Here is a 19128-nt window from a genome sequence, read left to right on the forward strand (position 1 = left end):
GACATTTTCCTATTTTTGTACATAACCTAGTTTTAATATAAACTAAAACAAATATTATATAAGGTATAAGTGAACCAAATGATCTTAAAGCATGAAATAATTTTAATAAATAAAAATTTACTTTTAAATGGCTTTATATACATAATCCTTTAAATGGTGGTCAGTTTAATAAAAGAGTTATTAATAAAACTGTTTGTTTTTTTTTTTTCATGTGTTATTCCAAAATCAAACGCCTCAAAAAAAATTAATTAATATCTGCTTATTAGAATGATTACTTGTTAATTTATGTTCATAAAATATATTATTATTTTTACTCATCCATACTGTACGATTACCAAAAAAGAAATAACATACAATAAACAAAAGATGAAGTAAATTCGGTGGATTTCTCACAAACATGAGTTGTGATAAAAATACGATCAATAAATTTTTATACCAGGAAAAACATCATCTACGTATATTAAGGAGTGCATCGCTAGTCAAAAAGTACATAACTTTGTTCGCAATAAAATTAGTCCTATAAAAAATTCTTAAAACTATCTAGTGTTATCCCTATTGAAGATTAAGGTAAAATACTCTGAGCAATAATTCAATTTCGATCTAATAAAAACTCACAAGTAATAATACACTATATCGTAATAGCAAAAATTTTCTTTTTTGTTTAAAATATATGAAGTGTACCTAACACGGTAAAGTCGATAACTACAGTACTTTGTGCTTGTGATTAACAGCGCTCAGCTACCTTTATGTCAAACTTAGACGAAAACATTAACGCAGGCTGATTTCATTCCTTATTAGCAACGATGATGGTCAAACAACCCATTTGCTTGCGAGGAATGATCCTAACAATAGGATAAATGTTAACTATATATATTTTTATTCCCGAACTCAAAAGGTTCGATAATGTGAGAACGGTAGAAATTGTGTGCTTCAAAATGCGCCTGTTTAAACATCAAGTGTTTGCACCGGAAGAACATCGTGAGGTAAAGGTATATCACGCTTAAAAGCTTCGATAATGTGAAGAGGGTAGAAATAGTGTGCTTCAAAATTCGCCTGTTTAAACATAAAGAGTTTGCGAGCGGTGGAACATCGTGAGGTAAAAGGTAAAGGTACAATACGGGGAGCCTGTAATCAATAAAGCAATGAGACTAACTTTACATCTGTTATGATAACTTGGACAAGATCATGCTTCGGTTCTCGCTTAACTGTATTGGATATGTTTCCACAGAGTCCAAAGCAACCAGTTATTTCATAAAACAACATTGACCTGCTTGTAGCAGCAGTGCTCCACACATGCTTGCTACTATCGTTTGTACTGTACGAATCTCCCCTGGAGGAGAAATATTATCACATAGAAAAAATTAAAAAAAAGCATGGACATGTGCAAAACAAAGACAATTTACTCCTTGCAACTATCTTTGTCTTATACCTGAAAAAGTAAAAAAGTGAAAAACGTACATTATGAAGTACGATAGCAAAGGCTGATTTTTACATATTTGTTTTAGAATGTTATAATAGTCTTTGTTAACACGGATTATAAATTTTATGTTAAGAAAAAAATTAATGTAATAAAACTGAACGTTTCCATAAACAGATGAGAAATGTCAATGTCAGAAGTCATGTTCTTACTTTAGACTTTGAACTTGTAAATAGTTTATTACTTTTTATTTATATTTTTAAATTAAGACTACTATTGAAATAGCGCGATATAATCATGAATAATTAGATAATAATTTTCCAAACAATACCAACAGCTATTTCATCATGTACAACCCCACTAGTTCAGTTCGTCGGATAGATGTTCTTCTCCGTATTTTAGGTGGACGTAAAAAGTTTTTTCAAGCGAATTATGTTCGGACATACTCGAGTGATGGTAAAATAACTATTGGAGATGTTACCAAAGAAATAACAAAACCAAAAAAGATTGAATTTGTACCGCGAAAATATAGTAAGTCACATATTGCCTGTAATGAAATTTTGTCAAAGTGGAAAAGATATTCACTTTATCTGATTTTTTGGTTATTTGCAGTTTCAGTAGCAGGGTCTGAATTGAAATATCTATCTCAAAGTACACTTAGAAACTTAAGATGGATGATGCAAAAAGATTCACTTGGGCAAGATATGTTTCTTCTTGGAAGACCAGGCCCCAGCAGGTGAGCAGATGGCACGTTTTTCATTCAAAATATATAAAAGGCTAATTACAAGCTATCAGTGTTTCTGTGTTGCTGTGGAATGTATTCTGGGCACCCCAGATAAACTTATTTCATAACTACTAACTTATTGATATTGTAAACAAAACGATTATGTTAAGTTAATATTATAAATTTTCTACCACTTAAGTTTATTCTCAGGTTATGTGTAAAACATTAAGTGAACAAGTACAATTTTTTTGAGAAAAACTTTATTTTAGAAATAACTCATATGAAATGCTATAAATATTGTATACAATACCAAAAAATAAATCTATTTTCAAATAATGGGTAATAATTATGAAAGTAGTAAGAAAGCTTTATTTATATTTATGTTTTTTAAATATACTGTTTAAAAAGACTAGATCAAACTGAAATATAATTATATATATATATTATTTATAGAATAGATACATAAAGTATTGATTGACATTATTGATTCTTAGAAGAGCAATGGTAGCTTAGTGGAAGAGAACTGAGACTTGCAATCATAGGTTGAGTGTTCATTTTCCAGGACACAATTTTATATAATTCACAACTTCTCCATTTATCACATATGATACCCACTGCTCACAAACAAGTTTTTAGACAAGTCTTTAGCAGCATCTTTTGTACATCATAATACCACCACACAGTGATCACGAAAACGCCTGCCAAGTGTGGCAATTATGGTATATCCTCCTGTAGATATCTTTGGCAGATGTATGTGCCTTGCAGTGGGCGTCTATGAGCTGAACTAACAATGACATTTAATTCTTAGCAAAAATTTTCAAAAAACCCATAGGTTTCTTTTCAGAGGCCTGCTTTAGGCTGATACTTTTTAATTTGTTTGAATTGTGTTCATCACCAATTGGAATATTTACAGACGAAAAGTGGCATTTCAATATTTGGAGTTGACACAAAGAGAATTAGAGTATGTAGCTTTATCCCGTGACACCACTGAAGCTGATCTGAAACAGAGAAGAGAAATTCAAAATTCAACAGCAAAGTATTTTGATCAGGTAGATATGTATAATTTAGAAGTTGTTTTTATTCTTAGTGGAACCATAGCCTAAATTACTTTGCAGAAATAAGGTATTATAATAGTTTCTATACTTTATGTGATTACCTTTTGCACCATGATTTTTGTCTTAATTTGAGATAATGCAAAGCCAACATCATCATTTCAGCTAGGAAGTCAACTGCTGGATATAGATTTCCAACTGTGCCAATGGCGAGCTACATCTAGTATCTTCTGATGACCTTAACAAGGTCTCCCATGGACAATGTGGTTTGTAGTGGACATCTTACACTGCACTAGCTGGTCTGGTCCCCACTCCATCACCTTGTGCCCCAAGCGAACATCTGTTCTGTGCGCTACGTGGCCTGTCTACTGCTATTTATGATATATATATAATATATATATATATATATATATATATATATATATATATAATATTATGTGTATATATATTTTATATATATATATGTATATGTATATATATATATAATATATTATATATAATCTCAGTCCTCCACAGTTGGGTTACCATTGATCATAAATAATCTGCTTTTGGTGTTATGTTTCAGCTATGTTTAATTCTTTTGATAACATATTCACTTTATTTTCTCGCTTGTTACAGAGCGCAGTAAGAGCAGCAATTGAAGGTCGTATATTGGTTATAGAAGGAATAGAAAAGGCTGAACGCAATGTGTTGCCAGTGTTAAATAACCTGCTAGAAAACCGGGAAATGCATTTAGAAGATGGCAGGTTCTTACTCCCAGCAGCCAGATATGATAAATTATTAGAGGTGATTTCATTATTTTAAATTTTTATACCATTCATAAGTTGAAAAGTAAACTGCCTCCATAGACGAGTTCGATTGAGAAGGAAGTTAACTTGGCTGATCTCATTTAAGAACAGCTTGAAAGTGCTAAATAAGAACATGTTAAGTTGAAAATCTTTAACTGATAGACTATAATACTGTGATCAAAAAGTAGGGTGAATTCCTTAATAAAATATAATATACGATAAAATATACACTTTCGCCAACGCCATTTCGAGACCTCGGAACAGTCGGATTAGTCTTTTTCCGGGATAGCCTTTAAGACCTTTTGCCATTCAGTTTTTATCTCCCCAATTGTGTCAAAACATCGATGCTGAATAGCTAGATGTCGCACAGAGCTAAATTTTGGTGATAGCGGAATGATATGAGTTGAGTTTTTGATGCTTGTTTCAAAAAGATAGTATACTGATGAATATAATACTGATTTTGACGCTAATTGATAATTGACGCGTTTGACAAAATTGAAGAATTTGACAAAAACACGTGTAACTTAGAGATAATTAAACCTTAAAAAAACAGACGCTTGGCTAATGTTATAGACAGTCCTATCAACCATGCATGTTTGCAATGACAATTTAACCTTATTTTTCGATTACAATAGTATATCATAAGCATTAGTTTGATGGGTTCTGACAGAAAATCTTGGTAAGAGCTTGACAGCTTTTCAATATATTGAAATAAATAATGTTATAATAATAATAGCCCTTGCTGAGGTTCTAGTGGAATCCCTCCACCTAAGTTACTGTAAATAGGTCTATATTTAGGAGCCTCCGGTGGTCTGCCCCCTTCAAAACTGATGAGTGAATTGCTATGAGCATATGTCAATTTAGATACTATGTCTCCTTTGCAAAAGGCCCAAGATCGTTTTAAGGTTATGCTCTAACATTTACTGCTATTTTTTTTCATACAGATCGGGTGTACCAAACAGCAAATGAGATATACATTCACTCCTTTAATCTTTTACACTTAAAATTATCCAATATGTAACAGCAGAGTTTAATTCATACACTATAAGTGATTTATGTATCTTTCATTAAATGACTAAATAAATGTATTGTTTTAGGAGCACGGAGTTGAAGAAGTATCAAAATGGCGATTAGTTCGCGTGGACGAGAACTTCAGAGTGATTGCATTAGGTTTGCCAGTTCCCAGATACCAAGGCCAGCCGCTCGACCCTCCTCTTCGGTCTCGCTTCCAAGCAAGAGATGTCGCCACTGTCGGCTTTGGGGTAAGTATGTTTAATTTGAGATGTACCAAATTATATTTTTAGATATATGCTACAGATATACCTTTGAACTTTCTAGAAATTAATATATAGAAATACTACAGATTTACTTGTTGCAGTTACAAAAAAATAATATATAGTTAAGCAATATAAGAGTTATTCGAACTTCCATTGAGGAGCTTACGTATCAGTATAACACGTAGACGATGTAAATATTATTGAATTTAATGAACGGCAGTTCTAAATTCTATTTACGACCAATCGTAATTCGACATCACCATTATCGTGTTATTTAATGGATTCAGGCGTTACATTGCGGAAGTCCATCCTAAATAAGAAAGGACCAATATCTAGCCACCTCCGCACATGCGGAGCATTATCGTGTTAGCCAATAGTTGCGTAATTCAAAGCCATAGACCTCCGCCAAAGGTTGCAACGAGGGTCCTAAACAGGTCGCGTCATACAGATGTTTGCGGAGCATGGAGAATTTTCGGAGTACCTTCACATGCTTAAGTTCGAAGAGAGTCCCGCATGAGCCCAGGGTGGACCAGATCGTGGTGCATCTGATTGTCAACTGTCCCGCATTCGGAGGACTTCGATGCGATTCCGAGCTCCTGTTAGGTAGAAAAGATTAGGGAAAATAGCATTGCCTCGATAATGTACGATGAAGTAGATGGTCCGACCTTCTTCAGGTATTGCAAAGAGGTTATAAAAGTGGCAATTGATAAAAATAGAACTTAAAAATAAGATATCAGGTCGGAAATAAAGCAATAAACAAAAAAAAAATTAAAATAAGAAAACTGTAGAACAGTAAACGATAGAAAGTGAAATTGTAAATAAAACATTAGAATAAATAAACTTTAATATGACACCAACTGTGATAATATCTACATATTTGATTAGTAAAAATGGTTTAATCTCTAAATAAATTGTGATAAAAAATAAGATAAGAAACCCAGTACTTGTGATGTTTGAGAAATGATGAAAAAGAGCAAACTAAAAACTGGATGAGTATGTAAGATCATGTGAAGTATGTTAGAAGACCGAATGAATGATTTTAAGAAGACTGAATGAGGAGTAACGAAATAAAAAGAAGGATGTGAAATAATTAACTAAAAATTCTAAGTTCTCTATCCCTTAACAAGATAGGGGAAAACGAAAGGTCTCCAATAATAGGACTATAGAAAAAAATACGTTGCGTCTACCAACCAGCTCGTGGTCGCCACTCAAGAAGGTTTCGACTTTAACAGCCGCCGGCTGCACGAGCGATGTGTCCCGCCCACTATACTTTTAGAAGAGCAATTCCTAGAACTACGTCAGTGGCGTTGGTTCTTTTGCATATCTCCTGATTTCTCATTCAACCGCAACCCAATTAAGTTAAATTCTTTATTAAGTAAGAAAAGGACCACTTCTGCACATGCAGTGGTAGTCGTGCAATGAAATGCACCGCCCGCCAGCCCGCTGATAAATGCACATGCGGCAAATAATGCGAATCACACAACCGCCACCACCAAATCACTCAACACGTGTTTCACCCGTCCATGGGGCATCTGCAGGAGCTATGTTACACCGATTAGTGCCAAGCACAGAGTCTAAGTAAGAAAAGGACCAATATTTAGCCACTTCCGCACATGCAGTGGTAGTCGTGCAATGAAATGCACCGCCCGCCAGCCCGCTGATAAATAATCCGATGGACTTCCGCGAAGTAACGCCTGATTCCATTAAATAAATTCTTTATTTAAAATAAAAAGAAAACTTAAATGTGATTCTTTGTATAAACGAAGACTTCATTTTCATCTTAATCTTGAAATTTGGCACACCGGCCATTCAATAGAAAAAACACAAAATAAAACATGTTTAATCATGATCCGTTTATTTATTGTATGTATTAATAACAAACTAAGATTACTTACAATGAGGTTTGGATTATGTAAGTTACATACATTTCATTAGCGTCCCATGTAACTTGATCACAAATATACAAGGCGCAGGATCGCAAAGCCATAACCTTTGATGCAGCATTACGTGATCAGATGCGAAATTATGAAGAAGCCACTCCATATTTACACTTCGAATAGGATAGTTAGATTAATTAGCATATATGTTTTAAATTGTAATTTCTTTTAAGATAAATAATTAAAAGTGAATTAATTTTTTCGCTACCTTGGCTGTAGCAATCGTAATTCGTACTTTGCAAGGCTATTAATAATTTGGGTACATATTTATTTTAATGCTATACGGAAGTGATATTTTTTGTTTTGATCGATATAAAAGCTTTGACAGCTGATGACAGTCGTTTTAAATTACTCTGTGGTGTACAGAAAAAAAAAAACTGTTTATACTTGTAGTGTTGTCTTTTTGACCGTAAAAACTTTACCCTTGCCTCGAAAATATAAATAAAACCGGATCAGTGCCACCGTTCTTGAGTTTTGCGTTTTGAGATTCATATATCTACCGATTTTATTACTACACACACATGTATAAACGTGTAAAGTTGTGATTTAAAATGCTATTTAAATTGTTAGGTACAAATGTAAAAAGTAATTGGTAGAGATGTATCGAACAGGAAAAATGTTGTAAATCGAAATGTTAATATAGACATGTCTCTTTAATTTCAGAATTTTAAAGACAAACGAAATTATTAAGGTATTTATTTATATGCTCTTAGAATTGTTAAGATTTTTGTGACAGTACACTTCCGTTTTTGCTGTTTGTGACTTTCGGTATGGCCTCCGGCATGAAGATGTGCACTTGTTTTCTCGTTTTACCCAAATCCGGAATGATCTTCTTGTTAACCATTTCCGTGTACTGTTTCTCCACTGCCTTCCTTTCATTGATCATTTTCTGTCTTGTCTCCGCGATGTTGTGTCGCATGTCTTTGACCTTTTTGTTTTCTTTTACTTTGGCGTGACTCTCTCGTGACGTGGGTTTGACGTTTCGTGACTGTCGCGCGTAGTTTTCGATCGTCGTCGCCGAAGTCGGCACGCGGAGCTCCTGTTGATCGATTGCTTCGTTTGCTTTCGACTCGATCGTTGCTCTGTTTTCCTTCACTTTTGCATTATTCACTATTTGAGATTGATTTAAATTCCTTCGCTGTATTTCCGGACAACTGTGTCTGGGCTTAGATATACGTTCAGCGGTTTCAGTGTTTAGCAGATCAACTTTACCAGCCAAATCAAGCCACTGTAGCACCCTGTCTGAAAGCTCATTATTCTGTCTAACATCTGTTCTTGCTGTCCTATTGCTTTTCACGACCCTCATGTCTAATGTTTCAAATTGTGATTCAGAATTATCTGTCTCACTAATTGGTACAGGAGAGTTTCTTAAAATTATTTCGTCTTCCTCTACTTCAGACAAATTAAGCGTATCAATAATTACCTCTTCAGTAAATCTGATCTTATTACTTTTGATAATAAGGTCTAGGTTTCGTAAGCAATCTGAATCACTATGGTGACTTAGCCGCGAGCTTTGAGCTTTCCGTTTAGGGGTGATGCTGGCAGATGACCGCGGCCTACGTCTCTTCGCGTTAAGTTCTATGTAATGTGGGTCGTCGTGGTTTAGTATAGCGTGTCTGAACCCGTCAATCCACACTGTTCTGACGTACATAGGTCGTTGGGATGCCTGCCAGAGTGCGGGCATATTAGATTAATCCAACTATGAGAACATGAGTGGCTTGAATACTTGACAGTTTTGTATTATCTTCATTTCTTTCTGGAAGCGTATTTAGTATCTTCTAGTCGTTTGGTTCTGTGAACAAACAATTTAGTGGTTTAGAATCCGTCAAATTTTGATATGATTGAAATTTTTGTTTTTCATATCATAATGCCTTACATTATCGACCAGAATATATTTTTTGTTTTTCGAAGTCTATACTTAGCAATATAGAAAACTGATGGTTTAACCACACACATAGCTGTGGCTGAAAGAGACTTACACGTAGAGGGGAAAATACTACAGAGCACAAATTGAGCGCAATGTTTTGTTTTGACGAAGCAATCCCGCTAATTGTCTAGGGTACTGCCTGAAATTAAAAAAGGTTACTAAAACTCAATAAAGCTCTGTCTGTTGAGGGACTACAGGATTTAATCATCATCGTCATGGATCTTAGACATGGGTATTTACTATGGGCCTTATATGAAGGTTCAAGCTCACATGGAGAGCTGAAGAGGTCTATGATCGAAGATTCACTGCGAGATCGAATCAAAAATGAGTAAATTGGAATAATGACCAGAATCACCGACGTAGTTTCAAGAATAATTCCTCTGAAGTAGCAATGAGTGCGGTACATCGCACTTGCAACAGCCGTAGGGGCTGAAATGTAGACGCAGCATGGGTAGGCCCCCTTTGGTTGAACCGACGATATTATTAGCCTTATCCTTCTAAGCTCTGCGATTTTTTTTTCTCACTGAACTAATTTAATTATAAACGGCAAACCTAGTAGACGAAGTTGTAAAACAAGACTGATGTGTAGCGACCTACCAAATCCCGGTGAGGTGAAAAGGTTCTATGATATCTATGCACATGAAGACATACATGTTGGTGTGACAATGATGATATAGTGTAGAATAAACGCATATACTATCTCGAAACTCTCGTAATAATTATTTCATGTAAGTCTCATGAACTTAAATAAATCGTAGTATTTATAACTTTGGTAACTGGTGTTCAAAATGAGTTTCCTTTTTGCCGTGACTGTTTCAACCCTAAAGCATTCATCGTAGCTACGGAAGCCCATGATTCACGGGGCATGCTTAATCCCTTTTACGATTCCAGAGGGTTGTGATTAATTGAATTCCGTTCCCGTCGTAGCGTGACGTAACGGAGTTATTGTAGCGCCGACGTTCCTCTACGTTTGTGCTACGTGGAATGATTGTATGGTTATTCATTGGACTGTATTAGTACCGTACAATTCGATTTGGTTTATTGTGTTATTCTCACGTTTTGCTTATTGGCTTTGTCAATCCAAAATTATAGGTAAGAATTCTAAGAGGCGCCGTTAAAATTTGTTTATTAATTACATAGCACATAGTGTTACATGTGGTGTTGGAGAAGAATATGCTGTGTTATATCTAACTAGGTCTTGGCAGAGGATTCGGCGTGATGTACCGAAGGTATGTCCAGGCCTCGCGGTTGTGTTGGAGCTAATTCTGCTGTTGGTGGCCTCCAGCTTTACCCTAAGGTGACGAGGTACTAGCCTAACACTTTTGAAACTATAATTATTTTGGACATATTGACAGGAGGAAAACAAACAAAGAAAGTAATGATGAGGGACAAAGTAGATGACGAAAGAGCCTCGATGACTTAAGATCATATAATGAAACTTAATAAGAGGAAGTAACAATACTCAGAATTGAGGAGAACAATAAAAAGAGAAGGAAGATGAAATCGGTTACATTAAAAGGAGAAGGAAGATGAAATGTGTTATATAAATTTATTTTTGCACTCGATCGCGAATGGTTAATAACTTCTGACCATACGAAGTGTAACCGGCGATTATGGTATATAACAGGCGTGAACAAGCTCCTTGATAGTGCGACCCATTGTTCGAAATTTTAAATTTTTCGCGAGTCGCTATTTAATACGCATGTAAAACACACAAACGAATGTTTTATTAAAAAATCAAATTTATTGAAATTATGTGACTAAAGTACAAAATATGTGTATTGAAGTTAAATATAATGGCAGCACTCCTAATAATACTTACAATGCTGGTTAGTTAATTATGATCAGTGTTTGGATTTCGCTAATTTTATGGTGGAATGATAATAATTATTATCCACACCAGTAATTTGTTTCGATTTTCCAGGAGCTGACAAGGCTTATGTAAATTTGATTATTAATATAATTCGACAATCAATCGGAGCCCTAAAATAATCGTTCAAAGAGCCGCATGTGACTTGCGAACCGTAGTTTGTCCACCCCTGATATATATTAAATAACATATATATTCGATTTAAATTGTATTGGAGTATAATTTGTGTTAAATTAAGCGTATGATAAATCTAGGACTAGTTATAAAAATCTCTTATCGCACCAACCTTTATTTATTATATTTATTTCACAGATTAAGTTAGGTAATTATTAGTTATTTTTTTTTATAATTTATCATTATTATATCAGCTGACAAACCCTTTCTGTAAGCATAGGCCTCGCTCAAACCATCGCCACGATGACCTGTCTTTCGTTGCCCACGTCTAGCGAATTTCCGCTACCCTATGTCTTTGGTCCACTTTATTGGGGCCTGTCTACTATTTTATGTACATCTATCTAAATATATATAAAATTTACTGTATGTCTCTCCATAAAAATTGAGTTAATTATTGGGTATATCCCCGGAAATATTTTAAAAAATTACTTTATTTTTTAAAGTGATGAAAAAGTTCACAGTAATATTTGAAGAACTGCCTTTTTGTTCAGATTATTAATTAGGTGTTTAAATCAGCAACGCCTGAACGCAAGAACGCATAGTTGTGTATAATTTTTAAGTCTAAATCCAAAATGTTTATACAGTAATATCGGAAAACAAAAAAATTATTGAATAGCGATGTATGTAGATGTAATGAAATGCTTAATGCAATTTTCGCTTGAAAGTCATCACAATTTTTATAATAAATCTTTCCTTAATTTTTCTGGACTTAACATATTTTTTCAATTTATAAATAATCGAGAATCTTTCTTATTACACATTGTGTTATTAGCTAAATATTAAAAAATTATTTACTTACGTTAGAAATATGTTATAGCATTTTTGTTTCTGCTGTAACGTTATTTTTTTATTTACAATTGCCTTTATGTGTCACTTCACGGTAAATCATTTATAATAAAAATTGAAGTTACACAATTTACGATAACGTATTGCTACGAGTCGGTTACGAGAGCCGATTGCTACGTGTCTACGAATTTCCGTAGCGCCTGCGACTGGGGCGGTTTTGTGTGTGCTTCTACGCTTTTGTCCTTTGCTACACGAGATAAAGGCGAGTGTACAAAGGTTATTTACGTTATTTTTTTAAATACTACCATTATAATATTCTTCTATGATAATAAGGCTTTAATTTTGTTTTTTAATTTTTAAACGTATATTTTATGGTGAAACTTTTGCATATTCATAAGAGAAGGTTTGTCAGATGAGCAGCTACTATTAGATACTATTTACTCGTATTATTACTGTATTTCCATTAATTGTCTATGAGAGAAATTTGACATCAAGAAATTTAAAAATCACAGCCGAATTCAATTAGCCATTTTATACTCTATGCCATCTTGAGATCAGTTTCGTTTTAGGTTAGTAGGTAATAATGACGTAATATTTATATATATAACTATATATATATATATATATATATATATATATATATATATATATATATATATATATAATAACGTAGGTAGGCTCAGATTTGTGATGTTGGATTATTTCAAATCCTACGCAATATCGCATCACAAAAGTTTTTGATATTATTATATATATTAGAATCTATATCCCACAGACATTAGGGTCCGTGCCTTTGTTTTTACATTTACGTTTTATATTTCCGAAAAAAGTTTTCACGTTTTTGCATGTACTTACTAAGTCTCTTAATCTATTTACTAACTTAAATGATGAACTATTTAAAACTAAGTTAAAGTCAACAAATTATTGTGATTATTTTTTTTAACTATTGGCGTCTTATTTGGCGACGCTCTAACAATGTCCAGTTTAATTACGTCTCGTATGAGTACTTTCTCATCCCTACTTCATCTTGCCATCATCAGGTTGTACGCCAGTATTTGTGCGGTGGTTGCCGTATTCGTCACATCGATTAATATTGCGATGGCATCTTGAGTCTCGTCCGTGTAATAAACGCACGAGTTCCTGTGGCGTAATATTGCTACCACCGCATAATACTGTTATACAGCTAAAAGGTGCCTGTTGTTTGATGAATAACAATTACGGCTTCGCTATTTAACTCCTGATCCTCGTGGATGGTAAGCGATTGGATCAAAATGAAGATTAATTATTTGAAATGAATAACGTCGAACAATAAGATTTCTCAGTGTCTTTATCGAACCCCTAGTAGTTTCATATTGAGTTAAAGTATGTCTTTATCTTATATTTCAGTCATAGGATTTCCGCTACTGGACAAAGTCCTTCCCTGTTGATTAGCAATAGGTTCGATAGCAAGCAACCTGCAATCGTCTTGTGTGTCATTAGGAAGTTCAATATTGATTGTAGTTTCTATCAAATTACCATTTCTACCATAATTCTTCTGACATATACAAGTGGTTACTGTTAATAAAATAAATAAATGTAAAAATGAAATTAACTGTTAGAAAATTTGAAGGTTCACCTAAAATATTTTATAATAAATCGTTTTTGGATACTGTGGTCGCGGCTTTATGAATATCACGTGGTTGAACGACATCATGCAACCGTTCTCTAAACTTGACTGTTCGAACTTAAAAATAAGAAGGAAATTATAAGTTTTTACATGCTTTGCCAACTGCAGTCTGTTTGTCGCAAAACGGTTTGTATTCTATAGATGCCACTATAGTGCAATTTATATATATAATTATGGTTCAGTTTTGGCAGTCAACGCAATTGTTTTGTCACTTATATTACATTTAAAATGTCCTTGCAAACATTAAGCTCTCAAGTTACCAAGATTTAAAGTTTAATCTGAGTTGTAATTTATCGACTCTCACAGTATAGTAGTTGTAATATATTATGTAAAAAAATTTTCACTACTACATATGGCACTACTGCATTTAGTGTCTACATACATACGATAAGATGAATATAAAAGTGAATTTATTTATATATTTAAATTATTAACCACTAATGATAGTTTATAGTTAACACGTACAAGTGAGTAGAAAAATGTAAAGTTATTTTAAATAAATTTTCCGAATAGTAGCATTTTCAAATTTAAGAGTTTAGCTAGCAAAATAGAGTTGCCAAAAATGAGTAAGAGATATACCCATTTATATTTTTATGGAGTTACATATAAGTTTGTGAATTTTTTTTTTGCTAGTGAGATAATACAGGAAGTTATTTAGGTCACATTTTTGGAAAGTATACTGTAAGTATACTGCGAATAGCACATAATAGTATTTACTATAACTTATATTGTAAAAGTTTTTTAAAATTTTTTGCACATTATATTTACACATTTAGATAGAATACATCGTAAAATCGTACATAGTTATTGCCTTTTTTATTTATGACCGTGTTTGTGGTCCTTTTGTACTTCCCCTGTCTTGGGTACACAGGCACTATTTTAAAAAAATATTTTTTTTCATCATACTATTTGCGTCCATCCTTTTTCTTATTCTATATCATTTATTCATTAATCTTTTAATTATTTACAAATTCTTTCATTATTTCGTAACACTTTCATTCAAAACTTCAATTTTATTCGCCTTACCACCAGAATACTACAGGTTTACTTTTTGTTCTATTTTGCATTATTTTTAATTCTTTGTTTGATTTATTTATATTCCTTTATAATTTAATTTTTACTCTCCTATTTTTACACTACATTTATCGTAGATTTCAGTATTAGTCTTATACACTTGTTTTTTTAGTTACTTACCCTTATATAAGCCTAATAACAATAGACTTATACAAGCCTAACTTAATTTCTGATGCCATCTTTATATACACAGATATTTTTTTATACAGGTTGTTTGAAAAGAGGTGTTAAATTTTTATTTAAAGGAAAAAATGTACATCACACTTGCACGCAAAAAGCATTAAGGCTTTTATATCTATTTGCAATCCTTCCGTATAAAATGATAACTCTGATCTATGGCAATAATTTATTTTTTCTATTGGAAAGCTACAAGACAAAAGTTTTTGGTAGTTCAGTTTGCAGGGACAGATAATAAATAATAAGAACATTTAATTTGTGGCAATCCGAATTCCGAAAACGCTTTTTCTTATTACATTATCATTACGTCATTAATTATTAAAAAATCATTTATTTTTAAATACTATCAAAGCGTTTACAGCTATAACAAATCATACTGTGTAAAGTGATCACCCTGAAATAAGTTGCATTAATTTTTTTTCATTGGAATGCGATATGCCAATAGCTTCTAGCAGCTCGGTTTGCAGGAACATATAATAAAGAATAATTACTTTAAACACGTAGTATTCCGAATTTAATGATCTTTCGTAACATATTATCATTACGTTATTTATTTAAGTTTTTACACTTGTTTTTAATAAATCTTTATTTATTAATAATATTATGCGTAAAGACATAATTGTATGTTATCGATGTATTTGTTGATTTATTGATAAAATCAATAATGGAATTTTTTTTTAAAGTTCAAAAAAGTCTGGTTTGTTTTGGACTATTGTAGTGTATACATTTTTTGCGGTTTATAGATATTCACGGAAATAAATAAGTTAATTTACATCTTAAAATATTTTATCAATCCATATAGTTAAGTATTATCTATGTTCTTATCACTGCTGCGAAATCATTCCATTCGCTTCCGGATACCCGCTCTATGCATAATGAAAACTTGCCGGAACTTTGCACGGAGTCGTAAATAATGGATAGGGTTGCAACTGTAGAATATACATATCTGTCTGTGTCAACAGATTTATGGGTATAATTTTCGTTGCATGTAATATCGTTCTCAGCTAAAGAGAGATATATAGATGCATCTATATTCTCACAGTATTTAGCAATATTAGAGTTTTTCCATGTTTAACTGAAAAAATTGACCAATCTTATAATTTCAGAGTTAGGAAGTGCAGCTATTTAAAAAAAAAATTAAATATATTATTAAATGTACGTATTAAAGAACACGTCTGCTTCAGGACATGAGCCTTGTCTTTAAATTTCCAATAAGACCTACATCCAGCGTTTTCAAATGACCTCAAAAAGGCCGTCTCTCGTCTCCTCTGTCCTAAGGTACTCCTCCCCGTCCGTGGTCTCTCCAAAACCTTAAGGCTTTTGTGATCATATGTTTTAAACGCTATATTGCCTGCCCACTGCTTTTTCAGCTTGCCTATCTGCTGAGTTAATTTTGTTATATCCAGCATTAATACTATTCACTTAACATTCTCACTCACTCAAATTCAGCGTTTTGTAGCCCCTCCCACAACGCACTACTCCGCCGAGTTAGTCTCCGTATGTCCCCACCAAACACGGTCGCCTCTCTGTTTTATTCCTATATATAAATTTATAACTTTTCTTAAAATTTATTTCTTATTATTTTATTGTTAAATCTTTTTAAAAAGGCTTCTCAACGGAGACTCATAAAAATTTATCTACGGATTTCCTCATTCCTGATTGAATCTCGTAAAGAAATCTCGAGCAATAGCCCTATCCGTGGTTTTTTAAACCACTGACGCTAATGAGGCCTGGAATCAATATATAAATAAATAAATATATATATATATATATATATTTATATATATATATATATATATATATATATATATATATATATATATAGATATATACTTATATATATATATATATACCTAATTTAACTTACTTTTGTGCATTGTATTGGTATATGTATATACATACATATATACACGCACACACATTCTAATACTATCACTAGATAATTGTCCGCTTTGTAGAAATATCTAATGGCAAGAGGTAAGACCGCAGTTTTTTTTATATGATCCTGTTTTTTTCCCTATCATATGATAAACACAAGGTATTCTTTTTATTGCATAAATTTCATCCTGCACAAAACGAAAGTGTTTAAAAAAGTAATCGGCAACCCTATTTAAAATTACAATATTCAAACTTAGCGAAGTTGATTGTTGCTGAAAGCGATTAAATTTGAGATAGCAGCTTTGCAAATAGAATTTTATTAGTGCGAACACATTAAGCTTTTTTATGGGCTCAAATCATATAATAAGGTAAAGCATTTTCGAAATTCGAAATATTACACATTAAAATTTTTAACTTTATATTATCTGTTCCCTCAAACTTATATATATTTATATAAACTATAGTAGTTTAGAGCAAACCAGACATTTATGGATTTTAAAGAAATAATTCCTTCTCCATTTTATCAATAAATCAACAAATTCATCTTTACCATACCATTAATATTGTTATGTTTATGTGTATAACAATATTAATAATCATTGGAAATAAATTTAAAAGCTTTGAAGGAATGATGTGGTAATGTAAAGCTATTTCAAAAAAAATGTAATGAAAATATAATTGGAATAATCGTTTTCAAAATTTGGATCACTACATATTAAAATTAATTTATGTTTAGTATCTGTAATTTATCACTCAGTGAACACTTTATATAGGGTGATTGCTTATAGGTGTAAAAGCCTTGAACGAGTGAAGTGTAGTGTAGCTCCTTTGCTGTCAATTTAGGTGTGGAAAAATCTATCCTGAAATCATTGAGTTATAAAAAAATTATTGTTTATAACTCAATGCTAATGCCGCTGGAAGTTACTGGCGAATGACAGCATTCGAATAGAAAAAAATAATTAAGAAAAGCAATATTTAGCCACTTTCGCATATCAGTGGTAGTCGTGCAACAAAGTCCAAACACCGTTTAGCACTAATCGGTGTATCATAACTCCTGAAGATGCCCCGTGGAGGGATGAAACACGTTTTGAGTGTTAACGGTGGCAGTTGTGTAATTCGCATTGTTTGCCGCATACGCATTTATCAGCGGGCTGGCGGGCGGTGCACTTTGTTGCACGACTATCACGGCATGTGCGGAAGTGGCTAAATATTGGTCCATTTCTTACTTAGGATGGACTTCCGCAAGGTAACGCCTGATTCCATTAAATAAAAAAATAATTAATCTTGTATATTTGTGAGCGATCACTATACTGGATGGTTGGGAATAAATGTGAAAAGCTTTAAAGCTCGTCTATAAAGCGTTTATAACTATTCCCAATCATCCTGTATAATTTAAGTTTAATGACCGTGTTCTTAGGTTAAATTATTTCCGTCCAATAAATCTAGGAAACGAGGTCACATGTAAATTAGTTACAAATTATTTGAATGCTAAATAATATCATGCTATAATTTTAACAATTTCGGTGCCATCCTAGAGTTAGGTTCACCCCCTCCTCGTTAGCGTGACGTAGCGTTTGAATTATCCTGATTAAAATTCAAATTTCGTCGATCGAAATTTCTAGAATCGTAGTCTATGGTGATTAATGTACGATAGTAGTTACGGTTGCGTGTTATCGATGTTGGACCACTAATGCTTAAAATCAATTTTGATTTATCAATTTTTTTACACTTAATTTTGAATTCCCATAACAGGCTCTTGGAATGATCTTTATTCTTTATGTTTTTGCTATAAGTTTAAAAATTTAAAATATAACAGAATAAAATATTTTACTAAGAATACGTTATAATTAGCTATATAGCAAAAGGAAATGTGGATAGAAAAAACTTTGTTAAAGTCTCCGGAAGAGGCGGGATGCAGGTTGTCCTATCATTCCTTTTTGAAGTTTATAATGGAAGCTCATGTCTAGTGGACTTCTTCAGGTTGATGCGTTGATATTATAGATGGACAACTTTTTCTAATTTTATTATATTACTAGCTGATCCCGCAAACGTTGTTTTGCAAAAAAAATAGTTTTTAATTAACAAATGTAAGATAAGGGTTGATCGTAGAGGGGTGAAAATTTAGGTTTGTATGTATTTTTGTATGCTGTATCATAATAAAATAAAAACTAAAAAAATTGTCTAAAAAATTAAAAATAAAATTTAGGGGTGGACCACCCTTATCACTTAGGGGTATGGAAAATAGATAGTAGCCGATTCTTAGACATACTGAATACGCATGTAAAATTTGGTAAAAATCGGTCAAGCCGTTTCGGAGGATTTCAAGTTCGAACACTGTGACACGAGAATTTTATATATTAGATATAGGTTTTATTTGGTAT

The 19128-nt window shown here is 32.8% G+C and overlaps 2 protein-coding genes across 2 annotated transcripts in view; one reads left to right on the forward strand and one right to left on the reverse strand.

Moving 5' to 3' along the window:
* Nucleotides 1-1644: 1644 nt before the first annotated feature.
* The window catches only part of c12.2 (von Willebrand factor A domain-containing protein c12.2), a 40411-nt gene continuing 22927 nt past the window's right edge, over nucleotides 1645-19128 (forward strand). The window contains exons 1-5 of the mRNA XM_068776991.1: nucleotides 1645-1948; nucleotides 2030-2153; nucleotides 3055-3190; nucleotides 3812-3979; nucleotides 5079-5243. Coding sequence (XP_068633092.1) covers nucleotides 1765-1948; nucleotides 2030-2153; nucleotides 3055-3190; nucleotides 3812-3979; nucleotides 5079-5243 — 777 coding nt within the window. The 5' untranslated portion in view covers nucleotides 1645-1764. The remainder of the gene's footprint in view (nucleotides 1949-2029; nucleotides 2154-3054; nucleotides 3191-3811; nucleotides 3980-5078; nucleotides 5244-19128) is intronic.
* Nucleotides 7914-8879, reverse strand: LOC137933167 (uncharacterized). The gene has a single exon (XM_068776989.1). It carries the CDS (start codon nucleotides 8877-8879, stop codon nucleotides 7914-7916), a length of 966 nt encoding a protein of 321 aa, XP_068633090.1.

This window comes from Battus philenor, unplaced genomic scaffold (genome assembly GCF_028537555.1).
Source record: "Battus philenor isolate CCGP_79_NKW_IND1 unplaced genomic scaffold, ilBatPhil1.0.hap1 SCAF_13, whole genome shotgun sequence".
In the NCBI taxonomy this organism is placed as follows: Eukaryota; Metazoa; Arthropoda; class Insecta; order Lepidoptera; family Papilionidae; genus Battus; species Battus philenor.